At 45.4% G+C, this 18,092-nt stretch overlaps 2 protein-coding genes and 1 non-coding gene across 5 annotated transcripts; 1 reads left to right on the top strand and 2 right to left on the bottom strand.

Annotated features, from left to right (window-relative positions):
* Positions 1-4,234: 4,234 nt before the first annotated feature.
* Positions 4,235-4,306, bottom strand: TRNAC-GCA. The gene has a single exon. It is a non-coding gene; the product is annotated as a tRNA-Cys (tRNA).
* Positions 4,307-4,825: 519 nt separating this feature from the next.
* Positions 4,826-6,956, bottom strand: LOC124692754 (small nuclear ribonucleoprotein Sm D2-like). 3 transcript variants are annotated; one of them, XM_047226185.1, is made up of 5 exons: positions 6,911-6,956; positions 6,722-6,778; positions 6,534-6,611; positions 5,257-5,361; positions 4,826-5,162 (listed from the first exon to the last, which is right to left on the bottom strand). In XM_047226185.1, the coding sequence occupies exons 2-5, from the start codon at positions 6,752-6,754 to the stop codon at positions 5,046-5,048; spliced, it is 333 nt and encodes a 110-aa protein (XP_047082141.1). In that variant the 5' UTR covers positions 6,755-6,778; positions 6,911-6,956; the 3' UTR covers positions 4,826-5,045. The 3 variants fall into 3 exon arrangements, with proteins under 3 accessions (XP_047082141.1, XP_047082143.1, XP_047082142.1); XM_047226187.1 differs by having other exon boundaries at positions 6,534-6,608; XM_047226186.1 differs by lacking the exon at positions 6,911-6,956 and adding an exon at positions 6,870-6,903 and having other exon boundaries at positions 6,722-6,779.
* An 861-nt stretch (positions 6,957-7,817) lies between these two features.
* On the top strand, positions 7,818-10,739 carry LOC124690416. Its single transcript, XM_047223804.1, has 5 exons — positions 7,818-7,849; positions 7,921-8,461; positions 8,557-10,166; positions 10,238-10,393; positions 10,471-10,739. The coding sequence occupies exons 1-5, from the start codon at positions 7,818-7,820 to the stop codon at positions 10,628-10,630; spliced, it is 2,499 nt and encodes an 832-aa protein (XP_047079760.1). The 3' UTR covers positions 10,631-10,739.
* The last annotated feature ends 7,353 nt before the right edge of the window (positions 10,740-18,092 follow it).

The raw sequence follows: 18,092 nt of genomic DNA, 5'->3' as shown, positions 1-18,092 counted from the left end.
TCTTGCGGATTTGTCTTTTAAGAATGCGGAATTAAACTAACGTTTAGTTTACAAGCACAAACCCTAAATATGCTAAGCTCAACTAAGTGTAACAATAGCAACTAGAGCTAAACAAGATAGGCACAAGATATATGTAGCACAAGTGATAGCAAGATATATGTACTTCAAGCACGATGGCTATCACAAGGAAAGAGAGCTCGGGTATAGAAATAACCGAGGCACGCGGAGACGAGGATGTATTCCCATGTTCACTTCCTTTGCAAGAAGGTACGTCACGTTTGGAGGAGTGGAGGTCCCACGAAGGATTCCCCGCGCCACGAAGGCTCACCCTATTCTCCGAACCACACCCACGAAGGATAATGACCCTTTCCTTATGGTTAGATTTTCCTCCGCTCCGGAGATGGCAAGCTCCACAACCACTTCACAAGCTCCACGAAGGAGAAGCCCGGGCCTCTTCACAATCTTCTTGAAGAGATCACCGGAGCACCAACCGCCAAGCCAACTAGGAGGTCTCCCTCCAAGAGTAACAAGCTCACGATCTCTCACTCGAACTAATCGTGGTGGAGAGCTCAACACTATGCAATGATGCAAAGCAAGAACACTAGAGGTGTTCAAGTCCTTCGCACTCAAATCCCACCCAAGCAACAAATGCTAAGATGAGATTGGAGAGGAAGAACAATGGGGAAAGTCAACAAAAGACTCCAAGATCTAGATCCCAAGAGTTCCCCTCACTTAGAGGAGAAATGGATTGGTGGATGTGTAGATCTAGATCTCCTCTCTTAGATCCCTCAAGAATGAGCAAGAATCATGGGGGGAGACAAGAGAGAGAGAGCAAGTTCTTCAAAGGCAACAATGGAGGAGAGAGAATAGAAGAACTAACTAAGCCCAAGGTGGAAGAAGGGATATTTATAGCCCAAGCGCAAATATAACCGTTGGGGAAAAAGAACTGCTAAAATTGCAGGAAAAACGGCCTGAAAAAACAGCCCAGCCGGTTGCGAGGCTGGCCGACCGGATTTGGAGCTGAGGAGGCCGGTTGCCTGTCCGGTCGGGCCGGCCCACTGGCCGGACGGGGCAGCATGCGCGCTGTGCGGGAGATAAGAAAGGGAGGCACAGGCAGGTGGGCCGCGCGGAGAGAGAAGGCCCAGCCGGCGGTGCGCCCGGTCGGGCCGAGCGCCGCGCTGGGCAGGCCGGCGCCAGCCGGCACCTGGGCCGGACCAAACCGGGGCCACCTCAGTACTCGACCCGGTTGGCACGAGCGCAGTGTCCGGCGCGGACCGGGTGGGCCGGCAGGCCGGTCGGCCGGCTGGCCTCCCCTTTTCTTTTCTTTTTCTTTTTATTCTTTTCTCATTTTTCCTTTTTCTTTAATAACGAATGCTCCCGAACTCCGATTCGAATGAAACCAGTTTTTTTTGAAAGATAACAACAAATGCTATCCTATAGAAAGTGAGAAACACAAGAATCTGTAGAAGGGGATTTTATCATGAATATAAAAGGTAGAACCTTATATCATGAGTAACTTGTAAAATCACCCAGCCTTGAAAATGCCATAGAAGAGTCATACGAACTCCGTTTTCGATGAACTTGGGCTTGTTGTAAAGATAGCAACAAGCTCAAGAACCTCACACAGAGAAACACCAAGAAGCAATAGGGATATGCAAAGTATGCAAAGGATTGAGCTCGCTAAGACGATGCGATCAAGTTACCCAACGAAAGCCCCTCTTGATATTGCGGCTATCTATCCTATAACCCGGTCTCCCAACAACCACCTTGAGACCGGTAAAAGGGAAACCTAGCAAGGTCATACCTTTGCCTTGCGCATCCCGCTTGATCTTGATGATAGCTCTTCAAGATCCACTCAAGCCGGAATGCCTCACTTGATCATCGTCGCTTCGTGAAGACTCACAAATGCTCTCCCATACACCATGATGGGAAAGCTCTATTGATGCACATCTTCACATGTCCATTATCACCAAATGGACGGCAAACTTCAAGAATGTGATCCACTCAAGATGCTCATCTTGAACTTGCCCAACTCAACCTTGTATCTTCTCATACTCTATCATACTATCTTGAGGTGTATAAAGAATTCTTCACTTGGAATCAAGCTCTCAAGATCTTGATCATTCATTGCTTATCACATAGGATAGAGCATGGCCAATATTGAGTTCCACATAAGAACTCCTTCTTCATTTCTTCTTCTTGATCATATCACATATAGATCTTCAAATCGATGATCTTGATGCCAATACACAAGGTGTATCTTTATCTACATGGCATCTATACTTGAATCCAACACATGGAATACAAGTAGTACCTATGGAATATTCCTTCATATAAACTCAATGAAAACATTAGTCCATAGGGGTTGTCATTAATTACCAAAACCACACATAGGGGCAATATACCCTTACAACTTGTATATCACGAAAAGCCTCGGTTTCGCCTCCTATATAAGGGCGAAGATGAGGTCGAAGAAAAGATCGATCATTGTTAAACCCTAGCCACCTTTTCTTTCTAGTTAGGCGTCTTTGTTCGTCTGACCACCTTCGAGTTCTACTTCCACGAAACCCTAAGTCTACAATCTGTATGCATTGACGAGTTAATACCTCGTCAAACATCACCAAATCTCTCCACGCCGGGCGCCGAAGGATCCCCAAGTCTATGGCTTCAGCTTGATGTATGCTCTTTATCCGTTTTTTGTTGAATAAATTAAGAAAGGAGTGCCTATGCATCTTTTCGACGCTAATGCTAGGGGTCTCATCCTCCATTTTGAAGAAAAAAATCCCGGTGCAAGGATCCTATAACCAATAAATAATAATTAAATATTCATAAATTGGGGCCATTGGAATCGTATAAGAAGATGGTCTTATGGGAAAGCATCCAGGGTCCATATGTTTGTAGTGCACACTCTATTGTTTAGATTGACATTGCCGTCATCATCCTCCCTACATTTGTGCTGACTACTTACCCTGTACCAGTGATAATGTCAAACTTCTACCGCGCACTCTCGAGGTCAAACCATGCCAAGGTGTCTTCACTAGAGGAAGAAGTTTGTTGCATCAAACATGTTGTCAGTCCTTGAGAAACCCCTTCATAGTTTATACTAAGGAGAGACATTGGTTTTTATCGAGCAAATGACTAAGCATTGCTGCAGTCAATTGCAGTAATATTATATAAAGATGTATCAATAAGACTAGCCACACTTCAAATATCATAAGTATCATAATTTGTGACGAAAGATATGTTTCCACTATTACTAAGGATGACGTGATTAATCGCCTTAACGAACTGAAAAATTGAGAAGGATAACTGTAAAATATGAGTGAGTATAGTCACATCACATGTTTCTATCGTCAATACTTCTCCCTATTTAATTATTTACATGTAATTTTTGTGATTATAACATATTTTTCTCATTGTCTCCATACTCCAGGTTGATACAGACGAGGCTTAGGAATAATTTGTTGCGGGTTGTGACTTTAATTTTTCATTAATATTTGTGAAGAATAAAGAAATAGATTTAGCACATCGTCCAATCATTTATTGTCTTTTAGCACTATATTATGGCATGAGAGACGATGTTGTATAAGACTCTATTATATTAGTTTGATACAGTTAGTTAGGGAGTGATGTTTTGGCACATGGGTGCGTATGCTCCCTTTATTTTGAAATACATGTTAGATACATTTTAAAATGTCAAAAAATTTGAAATAAAAATTTCGCACGTACATCTTCATGTGTTACACGCTCACAAAGTCGTTTCATGAAAAATCGACATGTCATGTGGCGTGTGTAAAAAAGACAAAATTCGGTGCTGAAACAAAGACTTGTCACAAGATAAATTTTCTCTTTTTCGCTTAGACTACAAAAAATATTATTTTTTCGTGAAACTTGACGAATACACGTATATTATGGAGATGTAAATGTAAATTTTTTTAACACTTGCAAATATGTTTTTATGGTAGAGGGATCATATGCACCGGGAGCCGAATTGAGTTTCTGAGTTAGGGAGCGATACTTTCATGTTGTAACTAATCTGATAGCATCTTGTTTTGCAATGTTGTCACTACATCCTACAAAATAGCAGCAATTTGGTATACAAGAACCGTTGAAGCACTGCGAATGGACAGTTCATGTAAAGTGTGGCCAGTTGACTCGTTTATCTCGTGTGCAGTCCGCATCGTTGATGAACTCCATGCTCGTGTATTCTGAAAAAGGAAAAATAAAAAATTAGAGGGCCCAACCGGGTTCGAACCGGTGACCTATTGATCTGCAGTCAATTGCTCTACCACTGAGCTATGGACCCGATTATGTCTATTAAACACTGTCAGATTATTTCTAGAAAACTAAAACGTCGTCACGTTTCGTTTCAACCACATCCGGTGCCTTCATTCGTCCACATGAGACATGACGCCGCATGGCCAGAATTCCGCATGCGTCCACTGGACCATTGATTTGCGATAGGCACCTTGGTTGAGCAGATTATGTGCTCTGTTTCTGATAACGCTCAGTGATGAATCGTTGGGGATCAACAGTGTTGCCAACCCCAGATGTTATGCTTTTGCCAAGTGACGTCTCTTCGTTTCAAAGATAGTAGGACAGTACCACATAGTAAATTAGGCTCTTCAATCAGCAGCCATGCTTGTTTTGGTAGCAGCGCGTGCTTGTAATCTCCAGATCAGTCATGTCCATGTTTCATAACTAAAAATGCGGTGCCAATGGAAGTACGTTAACACAATATAAACGATGAATATATAGCAGTGTCATGCCCTGAATAGGCACTTAAATAATCGCAAACTAACAATCAAAGCCAAAAGGAACATTCTAAAGAAAATTTTAAAAAATTGTCTTAAACTGATATATTGATGATCCGGTGCATGTTTTTTTGAGGGACAGGCAAACTCATAACATCCAAAACTACAACACTGAACCATCAGTACTGCTAAGTTCTGGCTTCATAACACCCCGATTTTAGAGCATTCAGCATTACAAACTAACAGTGACCTAGCCAAGAGGCTCTTCTGCTTGTACAATCGTCTTCAGGCTCACTTCGGGTTCCTCAGAACAATGATGACCGAGTCTCCGCGGAGGAACATCTTGCTGATGAACCTGTCCTTGTTCACAGGAAGAGCCTTCTTCTTGCCTTTTCCAGTCTTTGGAACCTGTGACGAGAGAAGCTCAAGTTAGCAATGTGAACAAAGTAAGCAATACAACACAGGGAAACGATGCAGCAGTTGCGATGATGTGCCGGCATACCTCAGTCCACATCTCCCTAACGTTCTCAAGAACCATGTTGCAGTGGCGATCAAATGCCCTCACGCGGCCAAGTAACTTCTTGTTGTTCCGGCAGTTGATAAGAACCTAAGGCAGAAGAGAGCAAACATTATCAGACCAATGGCTGGCGTGGAAACATCATGGATAGTCATTGCAAGTGCAGACGTAGTCACCTAGGGATACTTCATAATATAGCATATACTGAGTGAAAACAATAGAACGAGTGTGTCTGCAGCAAGCAAGGTTTCCAGGTTAGGCACATGCAAAATTTACATCAAGCAAGCAAAAATATACACAATATGACTTGTAGCAGCAACCAAGCAGAGTAGCTAATAGCTGTTTTTTTCCCGTTTATAAAAATACTATTCAAGGTTGACTCTGCATCTGTATCACCCAAGGGCATATTGCTGGCTACACGTTTCAAATGATGAGTAATGAACTAATCAATTAGACAGCCTAATATTGTGGCCAAATTACCATAGTTTCTCAAATGACCGACATAATGAAGTATATAACTAACCAACCGACAGACATATAATTAGTACAGTACATACTTGCATTGAGACAACTGCATCACCTCCTTAAAATTTCTGCCAAGAGACATAAACTTTGCTAAAACTGAACTTCCAGGTCACAGAGTTGCATTTGTTTCAGTTATACGAAAGGCCTGACATGCAACAATAACACTAGGACATGGTGCACAGAAACTATGACGGTTACTTCATGCATTCAACTTCGCAGGAAAAAGTGCACATCATTACTACGAAAGGCAGGTCACAAAGCAATAATAGGCAGCTAAGTTAACTGCATCGTTAGCCAGTGTACATACGACGATAACCCCTGGCAGACTGTGGCTCAAACAGAGACGCAGACATATTGTAAAAGCGTATGTAAACAGAAACAGAAAGAGAACTTTGAGATTACTGCATTTGCATTTGTTTCAGACTTTCAGTTAATAAAAGCGTGTTGTATCTGCAACAATACAACAGACAAATGCGGCACAAAACGGATGCCGAATTACTCATATATGATGGGCTGATGCATTTAACTTTGCAGGACAAATAGCACAGCATTATTAATAGAGACAAATTCATGAAACTACGGTCCGCTTAAACATCAACTAGGTCAATAGGATTTTTAGCCAGTGTACACACGACTGAAACACCATCGGGTATTAAATTCAAACAGAGGCGCAAACAGACACGGTAGAAAGGAAATTCCAGCCTGAGTGTCTCAATACAAGAAGAGATTTCACCAACCTGAGTGTTGTTCTTGACGCTCAACATGAGCACGGACAGAGGCCCCGTGCTGAACTCCTCCTCCTCTTTCTTTACCTGCTGCCGGAAAGGAGACACACGAAGCACAAACGAGAACCGTGTCAGTTACCATTGTTAACCATCCATACACAGAAGAACGAAAGAACAAATTGCGAGTCCTGGATGCTTACACTGGCAGCCGCTTCCTCCGCCATCGACGCCATCGCTCCCGAAGCGCAGCCGGCGATCTGCAGAGGGGAGAAAACCAAATCAGCAGCAGTTCTGAGACCCCGAGAGATCCACAGAGCGATAACAAGCGGGTGGACGAGCTCTAGCAGCGTCTTCTAGACCAACAGAGCTACGGGCGAGGAGGGGGGAACCTGCGGTGTTACTCGTCGGTGTCGTTGAAACCCTAGGGAGGGAGGACAGAGGGGGAGATTTTATAATATACCACGTTTTACTTCGTTTCTTTACTATTTACCACACATTACTTGTCTATTTATTATTTACCACATATTAGATTAATTTCTTTATAATTTGCCATATTTCTCCTTTTACGAAACTATTCATTTTTTAAACACGAAAATACATAGTGAAATACACTGCGTGTACGTCTTTGGCTGGAACGAACCTAGCTGGACATAATCGATCAACCAAACAGATCAATCAATCGGGTCAAACCAAATCCTTAGTTACTCTTGGGCAGCGGACGAGAAACACATCAGCAGCCGAGCGCCGCCGTCGTCCGCCCGGCAACCAGGGACAGACCAGGCATGATCGGCGATCATGAACGACAGCCACGATCCATGTAATTCTTCCTCTCCCCTGGCTGATTGCACAATCTACTTCATCGTTGCTAAATAATTTCAGATGAATCGGGATCCCAGATGAATCACAATGCCATCGGCTGATTTCTTTTCATAGAATCTCATATAATCCGTACATTGAATCAACTATTGTAAGGGAGAATTTTTCCAGTGCCAACGTGTCTTTGCTTTGCCTGTTTTGGAATCTTCTACTCCCTGTCCGTGATCCATTAGCTTCAGTGCCTCGATGATCCTAGATCAGGCTCTTCACGGTAGCAAGCAATGCCTAATTTTCATGCAAATTAGTTAAATAACAATGTGCAACAACGAATTATCGAATTATTAAAAGGTATGTAACTATCCTCAAGAAAGGCTACAGCATACAACAGGTTGTTCAAACTAATTAGCAACTGCAATCTGTAGTAAAAGATTGCCGAATTTTGATTCAAATGTTAAACAAGTCTTCCAGTACATTTACAAGATGGAACTTTATGGAAGCCTCTCAACTGTCAAGTGCTTAGACTAAGATAATTCTCCTTATTGTACTTAACTTTTTAAACTAAACCTATTTTGTTTTTGAGTAGGGCATCGACGACGGATACTACAACCTTGTCTACTTCGAATATTGTCCAATCCAATGATGGAAGTAGTTCAATTGATAGAGTCATTGATTGGTCCCAGATTGAGATAGCACCTGCGAATGAAGATGAAATTGATGTTCCTATAGCAGAAGAGAACTTGTGCTTGATGCTAGGAATTAATGATACATCTGGCCATCAACGAGCTATAGCCGTAGCAGCTATCGAAGCCTCCATTGAGAATATCAACGACTGTATGGATGATATTGATGAGAATTTACTTGTTGATGCGGCTTTCCCTGTGCCTGACAATATGCTCGAAGAGAAACATTTCTGGTATGATGAAGAGCATCCTGTGATAGAGGAAGGTTCCTTATTCTCTTCGATGGAAGAGTTCAGGATGCTCTTGAGAACATTTGCTATTAGAGGAAAGTTTGACATTCAGATAGAGGCTAGTGATACTACTCGATTTATAGGTCGCTGTAAAGGAAAAATATGTCATTGGAGAATAACAGCTAGGACAATAGAAGATGGAAAAACAATCAGGGTATTAACTTATCTACCATCAACCTTTGATGTTACATGTAGCAACTATTTTGAAAACCAACTAATGGATGGTACTGTTGTTCCTGTTTCCTGCAGGTTAACAAAATAGTAAGGCCTCATAATTGTTCGTCAACAGCTGAAGTGGTCTCAAGCATGGCAGACCAAGCATGGGTGGCAGAAAAGTCAATTCCCATACTTCGGACTGAACCAAACATCGGTGCTGCGGATCTGCAAAAAAGGTTATATGTTGAGTACAAAGTTACTACTGGGTATCAGACTGTTTGGAAGGCCAAAGAAAAAGCCATGGAAAAATTATATGGCACATGGGGACATAGCTTTCAAAATCTCTGGAACTTCAAAGCTGAGATTGAGAAGAGATCTCCAGGTAGCATTGTAGAGGTCGATGTGAAGAGTGAAGGAGGTAAAGTGTATTTCCACAGATTTTTTATGGCACTCAAGCCATGTATTGACGGCTTTTTGAATGGTTGTAGACCATATGTTAGTATAGACTCAACTTTTATGAATGGAAAGTGGAATGGTCAGCTAGCAGCATGTACAGCACTAGATGGACATAACTGGATGTTTCCTTTGGCATTTGGATTCTTTTCATCAGAAACCGAGGATAATTGGAATTGGTTTATGCAACAATTGCATAGGGCTATAGGGCATCTTCAAAATCTAGCTATTTGTACAGATGCATGCAAAGGGTTAGAGAATGCAGTTAAAAACGTGTTCCCTCAAGCAGAGCAAAGGGAGTGCTTTAGGCATCTAATGGGGAATTTCAAAAAAAAGTTTCATGGAGACGTGTTTGGTCGGATGTGGCCAGCAGCCAAGGCTTACCGTGTAGAAACATTTAACTACCATATGGCCAAGATATTGGAAGCTAAACCTGAGGTAGCTACCTACTTGAGTACTTATCATAAGTTAAAGTGGATGAGATGCGACTTCAACATGGAAATAAAATGTGATTACATTCACAATAATCTAGCAGAGAGCTTCAATAGCTGGATCAAAGGAATGAAGGACCTTCCCCCAGATGAGCTAGCAGACTCAGTAAGAGAGAAAATCATGAAGCTTTTTCATAGGCGGAGAGAGGTTGGGAAATTGCTCCGTGGAATTATACTACCTGCTATCATTCAACAGATAAATAATAGGACTAGAGAACTTGGTCATTTGGAAGTTGGAAGATCAACAGGAGAAAGTTGTGAGGTCAAGGACACCAACAAGAATAACCTTAGGCATGTTGTGAAGATAGGCAGTCGTGAGTGCACTTGCCTAGAATGGCAGCACACCGGGAAGCCTTGCGATCATGCACTTGCTTTCCTTATAGGGACCGCAAATACCAACTTTCATCCATATGTGCATGACTACTACTCAGTGAGCATGTTTCGGGCAGCTTATGCTAGAGAGATTGAACCCATCACAGACAAGTCTCAGTGGCCTCAGGTTACTCTAGATTTTGAGATGGTGCCACCAATTTCAAAAAGACCCGTTGGTAGGCAGAGGAAACTGAGAATCAAAGGTTGTCTTGAAGATGGTGGAGTTAGCAGCAAAGGGAAGAAAAAGGTAGATGGCAAAGGAAAAGCGAAGGACGACGGCGATGATGCAAAAGAGAAAAAGAGATTTGGCACCACAAATAGATGCAAACAATGTGGACAGCTGGGGCATAGAAAAGCAACATGTGAAGAAAATGGACCTAGAGAAAGGTAACATTTGTATTGTTATATTAGTATCACATCTATATTACTCTCTTATTTTTAATATCTTGTGCAAACAGAAAGAAAAAGGGCAAAAAAAATCATAAAGATGAAGATCAACTATCTACAGAGGTGATTGAGCAAGAGGTATTTTCAGCTGTTGTTGGGACACCGAAAAGAGATACAATCACATTGCCTCCAAGTCTTCGTGACAGCCCTGTGCCTGTTACGAGGAGGTAATCCTTCTGCTTGCTTTCATATGCAAAGAATCATGGAAAAAAATCTATCTTATAACATCATGTTTAATTTGTAGGAGACTTGCTATGGCCATGGCCGAAGGTGGCGCTACCGAGGGTGGCGCATCACCGCCACCAGTGACAACTACTACATCTCCGGCTACACCTAGTTTTGATGTGCCTTCAAGTTCCAATGCATCCAAGAAAAAATTAACTCCAAGGAGGAGGAAACAATGATTTTATTGTGTCAAGACTTCGTTTTCAATTCTAAGATGTGTTGCCTTTCTTTGTTTGTTGAATAATATGCACAGAGAATTTAATATTTTTAGTTAAACTCTGAATTGTGAATTGGTGATATATCGTGTGATGAATTATGTTTCATTCCAATGAAATAGAGCCAAGGAGCTATCCCTGGTTTCATTGCACAACTATGATTAAAAATTCCTGTGAGTTCTTTACCGGGTGAATGAACTCTCTCGTTCAGTTTCAACTCCTCTACTGACAAACCTTGAGTTCAGATAACAACAATTGCGGAGTAGGAATATAGGATATACAAGTACTGGAAATCCTGAAAAGGGAAAGTCCACTTTGCTGAAGACAATTCATCAAACTCTCTCATTCATTGGTGAGGTCAGCATAATTTTGGAAAAAATAAACAAACTTTAGCTGGAGTATATGGAGGCGGAACGGAGAGAGAGCTTACCAGCAGTACCTCGTCGGTGAGCAACAAGATCGAGGTGCGCGTGAGCTCGGACATGACGGCGTGTGCGCTCGGTGGACGCGGCTAAATCGACGGAGAAGACCGGGGAAGAGCCGGGAACGCTGCGGATGCTCACCGCGGGGCTGTTGCCGAAGGCGGACGGCTCGAGGACGAAGGCGACGCCGGAGAGGAAGAAGAACTCGCGCGGTGGCCGTGGCGTCCGTGCGTCGTGGACGTCGTCCTTGTCGTCAATTCTGGTGCTCCGGCTCCGTACTCCGGCCGGCAATCTACGGGGGAGACCTCAACGAAACTACTGACGCGCTGGCGAAGCTTCTGGTGGCGTGGTTCAAGGCTTCAAGCGGTCGAGGCGGAGGTCGAGCTCCTGACCATGGCGAGCGGCGGCTGCTTCCTGACCTGCATCCCCTGCCTTGGCTCCCTCACACCTACCCTTGCCAAGCTCGCCGGGGCTCGGCCAGTCGACAAGGCGGCCGGCCGGCCGGCGTGGATCCTGGATGTCCCTCGCCTATGTGCTAGTGGATTGAGCTGAACTCACTGGACGCGGATAAGTGAGAATGGGGAATAGCACTGGCCAGACGTTTGGTTGATCGATTATGTCCAGCTAGGTTCGTTCCAGCCAAAGACGTACACGCAGTGTATTTCACTATGTATTTTCGTGTTAAAAAAATGAATAGTTTCGTAAAAGGAGAAATATGGCAAATTATAAAGAAATTAATCTAATATGTGGTAAATAATAAATAGCCAAGTAATGTGTGGTAAATAGTAAAGAAACGAAGTAAAACGTGGTATATTATAAAATCTCCCGGACAGAGGAGAGAAGAGAGAAGAGCGGGTTAACCCTAACAGGAGACCAAATGGGCTCTCGCCCAATAACAATCCTTCTGGCCTGTTTGGCCCGATGGACGCTCACATCACCTTTTCAATTTGTCTTTAAAAAACACCTTTTCAATTTGTTTAAAATAACACCTTTTCAATTAATTCAGTCTATTAGTGAATATAATTTCCCGCCAAAACCGTAACCGTACCGTAGAGGCACCCTATAACTTTTTTGATAATGGAGATGACAAACTTACCTATGAGACTAGGAGAGCAGGGTTTTGCTTACCTATCTGACGAAAGGGCCTCCAATTACTATGACTATGCTCCTCTCAATTGAGTTGTCTTCTCGGGCGTTCAACCAACCGGCTTGGAATGCATTCAACTTCGGCTCTAGATTGGGTCGGAGCATGGAGTTGGATTCTAGCAAGGACGGAAAGGTGGATCGGCAGTGACGGATTGGACGGAGCCGACTCTAAGGAAATTCTTGAGGAGTCTCAGAACCTAAGGAGAGAACCATTGATCGTTTTCTTGTGGCGAAGGATGAAGCTGAATATCTGGAGGAATGTATGAAGTGGATTGAGGCAATGCGGTTGTTGTCCTCGAGAGCTTTTAGTGCAACATCCTTGAAGAAGATTATGAGTTTTGCATTGACACCATCAAAGGAGGTAAACTTTGGTGCTCTCGAAGATAAACAAAAATAATTGTACATGCTAATTTCTTGGGCGTCCCTAGATCTTTCGTGATCATGGCCTGTTGATCGAGAAGTACGATGAGAGTTGTAAGGCCTTGGCAGTAGATATGAACCAGATTCATGCGTGGTTTAGGATTCACGTATCGTTGCCTAATCGACGGTACCTCGGAGGAGGGATCCTCACGAGGGGGAGAAGAAGTAGGGGCCATAGGGCGGAGTGCACACGGGACGGTGGTACGCGATTTACCCAGCTTCGGAACACCTGCACAAGGACAGGGCCTACTGTCGCTTGTCCGGAATTATCCGGGCGCTTTCGCGTTGTTACAATGAGTTGTGGTTGTGCCTCTAGGGCTCCCGGGATCCGGCTTATAAAGGCGCACGGATCTAGGGTTTACATGGAGAGTCCTAGCCGGATTACAGATAGCCTAACTACGGTACAATATCTTGCCGTGCACGTCACGGATCCGTCTTCCATATACGTCGTACTGGATCCGGGTTCCTCATGGGCCTCCATGGATCCGGGTTCCTCCTAATGTTGGTACGGATCCGGCTTACTGATCCTGGGCCGGACTTCTTCCTTTATGATCAATAGCAACTGGGCCGCCCGATGGGCCACATGCCTCATCACCGTCTATGGGCCACCCGGGCTTGCCGGATCTAGGCACTGTCGATGGTACACCCATGAAGTATACCCACAACAGTAGCCCCCAGAGTTCTCCGAGTTTCACCTGCAGTTTCCGCCTTGCTGGTTCATCACGATCTCCGGCAAACGTTGGTAACGCGGAGAAACTTGAAGAGCTCCAACTTCGCAATTTCTTCTTTTCCCAACTTTTAGTCGGAAAATGCTCCCATCCTGCGGGACTTCATCCATCGACATTCCAAAGAACATTTCCGGGTTACTCCCTGCTCGCGAATGAGAGCTAACTTATCCTCACGCAATTACCCGGAATCTTTAAAAGACTCAAACGGTTCCGCCAATTCTGGCGCCATTTTCGCGCGATTTCTGCGGTAACTTATCTCTAGCCATTTTTACTGTTAGGGTTTGGGGCACGTGTCGCGCATCCAACGGTGCGACGCTTGCGTTCCGACCACGGGATGCAGAGCACGAATCTTATCCCCTCAGCCTATAAATATCCGCCGTCGAGCCCCTTACCCTCATTCACCCCCTTCTCACCTCTCTGCCGAACGCCGCCCATGAGCTCTTCCTCCGCCGTGCCGGAACCTGCCGGAATAGTCGCCGGAGCATCACCGGAGCGAGTCCACCACCGCAGTGTTCTTCGTGTTCTTAACTCCGGCGAGCCACCGCGCGGAAAACTCGTCGCCGGCAGCCTCCGACCACCGCATACGCCATTACGGTAAGTCTTCGAGCTTCACTTTCGCGCCGTAGTTGGTAGGGGTGAACCTGGGGAAGACGATGTGGGATCCGACTAAAGAAAGTTTCCGCCAAACCCTTTTTCTTCAGATGTCTTCAACGACTCCGCCTCCGACCTCGGAACCAATTGGTAGGCGAGGTTCCGGCGTGCGCTCCCTGTTCCGGTTTCCGGAGGGCAGCACGTTGTCGCGGATAACAATTCCACCATGCCCCTGAGGCCTGGTGTTTCCGGCTGGACTACGGCGGCGAGGGGGACGCGGGTAACCATTAGGCGGAGGAGAGGGGTTGCGGTACTTGTCTCGTCCGCAGTACATTGCATCCTTTCCCTTTCTCGGATCCGACGGTGGCGTCTTTGATGGTACGGGGATCAGATTTGGGTGTTCCCCGGTTTTCCTTCTCGCGTTCCGAGGATCCGGTTCGCGACTCGTCATCTCGATGGCGATTGTCGTGGGCGTCCTTCTGCGCAGTGGAGACGCAAATTCTCCGGGTTAGATTCCAACTTGCGCGAAGTGTCTGCCTTGCTCTGTTGTTTAACCGCTGAAGCGACGAGCGTGCGTAAGTAATTGATGTCAATCTCCTCGTCACTTTTCTTCAGAATTTCTGCAGCTTTCGTCATATTGTCTTTTGGGGTTGCGAATGGCTGCTGCTCCGTTGGAGTTGCGAAGGTGATCCTCGCGGGGAGCTATCAACTCACGCCGGACCTTTTCTACCTCTCGATCAGCTTCAACGATCTTGTCCTCCCAATGCTTTCGGAGTTCCTTGACTTTTGCCAGTCCTTCGTCCACCTCCTGCTCACGCTGGATGAAGTCTTCCACAAAAACTGCGGCGTTCTTCCTTTCCTCCAGCATGGCGGCTGCGGTGTCCTTAAACTTCTTGGCTGTGGCCAGCAGCTCCACTCTTTTAGCTTCTAAAGCTTCTACGTCTTCGGGAGTGATGGGTTTGTTAAGAATATCCGAGCGATAAACCGCATCCATGCCCGCTTGCGCGACCATCTCTTCAGGCGACAGGAGGCTCTCCGAGGAGGAATCCCTACGGGGCCGCTCCCGCGACATCGGAGATCCGCGGTGGGATGGCTGGGGGTCGGATTGGGTGCCTGCCTCTTCTGATCCGTTTTCTCCCAGTGCCGCAACAGTTGCAAGTACCTGCTTTGCTTGGGCGGAATCGACCTCAGGCTGATCACCGTACGCATATTCCCTCATCTTGCGATCGAACTCTTCAGTGTCCATGGATGGGGTGTCGCCGGAAATTGGGCTTAAGTTCCCTAAAATTGACTCTTCAGCCGGAGTTCCGCTTTCTCCGACAGCCTCTTGCTGATCCGGAGCAGCGTTGTTTTCCGGGGCCTCGACCTGCTCGGGACCAGCTCCGGCTTCTTGAGGGGCGGTTCCGGCGGTATGGGCCAAGAAATGTACAAAGTGACACCTTTGCTTCTCTAACACCCGGGAGACCCGGGCGGATCCGCATTGGTCTTCCACCGTTATTTCCTCGCTCGAGGGCGGATTGGGTGGGTTTTGATTTTTTCAGATCTAAGGCGGAATCTCCGCTAGGAAGTTCTCGCGTCTCGGATCGGATCTTCGCGACCGCGTCCTCGCTCGGCGGCGATCGCGTCGGCGCTACTTACCGGCGGGTTTCCGTCGGAATCGACGGTTTCCCCGATGAAGATGTGTATGCCGCCAACGCGGGACGATGGAGAGCTTGACGGGGTCGGTTTTAGCCGGAATCCAACACTCATCCGGAGGGACGATCGGCAGATTTCCGGCGTAAAGGACACGCCCCACGGCGATGGTGTCGTCGTAGCTTCCCATGGCGGAACCCTCCCGGTTCCGGCCTCCAGACGCCGCAGGCCCCACGGTGGGCGCCAACCGTCGTTGCCTAATCGACGGTACCTCGGAGGAGGGATCCTCACGAGGGGGAGAAGAAGTAGGGGCCATAGGGCGGAGTGCACACGGGACGGTGGTACGCGATTTACCCGGCTTCGGAACACCCGCACGAGGACGGGGCCTACTCGCTGCTTGTCCGGAATTATCCGGGCGCTTTCGCGTTGTTACAATGAGTTGTGGTTGTGCCTCTAGGGCTCCCGGGATCCGGCTTATAAAGGCGCACGGATCTAGGGTTTACATGGAGAGTCCTAGCCGGATTACAGATAGCCTAACTACGGTACAATATCTTGCCGTGCACGTCACGGATCCGTCTTCCATATACGTCGTACTGGATCCGGGTTCCTCATGGGCCTCCATGAATCCGGGTTCCTCCTAATGTTGGTACGGATCCGGCTTACTGATCCTGGGCCGGACTTCTTCCTTTATGATCAACAGCAACTGGGCCGCCCGATGGGCCACATGCCTCATCACCGTCTATGGGCCACCCGGGCTTGCCGGATCTAGGCACTGTCGATGGTACACCCATGAAGTATACCCACAACATCACAATTTCCCCAAAATTTATTATTAGAAGCATATCATTACAAGAGTGGTTGTTAGTATTAGCGAGGTCTCTACCACCACCCCACCCACCCCCACAACTTCCCCATAATCTTGGGGTAGCACTTGTGAGGCTGCCCTTTATGAAGGTGGAAAAGTCCCACTTCAAAAACGAGTGACCCTAATTTTATGACAACGTGCACTTGGGATGCCTTTAAGTTGGTATTGTTGACATCACTTATTTAGACACAAATTACAAGCATACCAAAAGTGGAAGTGCAAAGTACATGGATACTAAAACTGAAGTATAAAGTGAACTAAACCGAAGTCTTACAAAGTAACTGTGTCCTAAAAGTCGAAATACGAAGTGCACTAAACTTTGAAGGTACGAGTACACTAAAACCTGAAGTAGTATGATGTAAATTTTAGATGTGTGGTTTTTTTTGTCAAAATATATCAACATCAAATCTAGTTTTTAAAATCTCAATGCGTGGATCGTAATTTAAACGAGCGGGCTTTAAGACATTTTATTTTGAATTCTTGTTTCTCTAAGAAAAGAATCAAAGACCGTAGTACTCTCATCCTCCCATGTCTCTCTCTCTCTCTTATCCTCATCCTCACTTTGCTTCTCTTTAAAACAAATGGGGAATAGAGAGATACATGTGGCTTGTGATGAAGGAGATGCAAACAAGTGTCGCGACGACAATACAATAGTTGGACTTTTGGGGAGGTTAGCTTTTTTCTAGACTAGAGATTTTGATATCCTTGTATCTACCACCCCTTTAAATGTAGCAAGCCCTATTAGCAACATCAGATTATCCCACTAAATCAGATCTAGCAGCTTAGATTAACAAGATCGGATACCCCAAATGCAATTAGCAATTAACGGACCATGCTCCGTCGGCAGAAGAAAATTTCCACCGCTTCAACAAACACGCTATCATCTCGTAATTACCTCCAACAGTCCTCCACGGGTGTTCATTGCACGGAAACCCTTCATCTGTGCACCTCATCGCTGGTTCTCTTCCTTTATTTTAAACAGAAGTTCTTGGTCTGACTTTATATATAAAGCCATAGATGGCGGAGTAGCACAACAACATAGGTTTAGATTACAACATCATAAAGATTCCACTGGATGCGAAAGTCATATGAGTTCTCACACACAAACCACCGAAACATGAAACAACACTAATCTCCGAGTCTTTCATACAAGCTTCGCATGGATCCCATTAAGTCATTGAAGGCTTGCTTGTCGCCCGACTTGATAAGAAGTGTCCAATCCTACGGATATTATATCATTTGAAGATACAATTAGCCGACTGTGATATGAACTTCTTTTCAATAGTCATTTTATTACGGGTATTCCAAAGCGACCAACACATCGCCGCCATGCAGATCCACAAGATCATTCGTGTTCGGATAGACAAGTTTGCGAGATCGCCGAAGGTCTCCGGCCCCTTCAGTCACACTCTAAAATTTCCCTCATGCGTACCACATGAATTGTGCAAGGATGCAATGGGAAAATATATGGCTCGAGTCCTCAAACTTCCCACATAGCTCTCTCTGTTAGACGACCGTGTTTCTTCTAAATTTCGTCAATCGAAGAGTAGTTTGTCCCTAATCATTTGCAAAAGGAAGATTTTGATCTTTCTAGGGATTTTCGAACGCCACCGTGTAGAAAA

This window comes from Lolium rigidum, chromosome 2, assembly GCF_022539505.1.
Source record: "Lolium rigidum isolate FL_2022 chromosome 2, APGP_CSIRO_Lrig_0.1, whole genome shotgun sequence".
Taxonomy (NCBI): Eukaryota; Viridiplantae; Streptophyta; class Magnoliopsida; order Poales; family Poaceae; genus Lolium; species Lolium rigidum.
The sequence above is the reverse complement of the archived record's forward strand: the minus strand, read 5'-3'. Positions and strand labels throughout refer to the sequence as shown.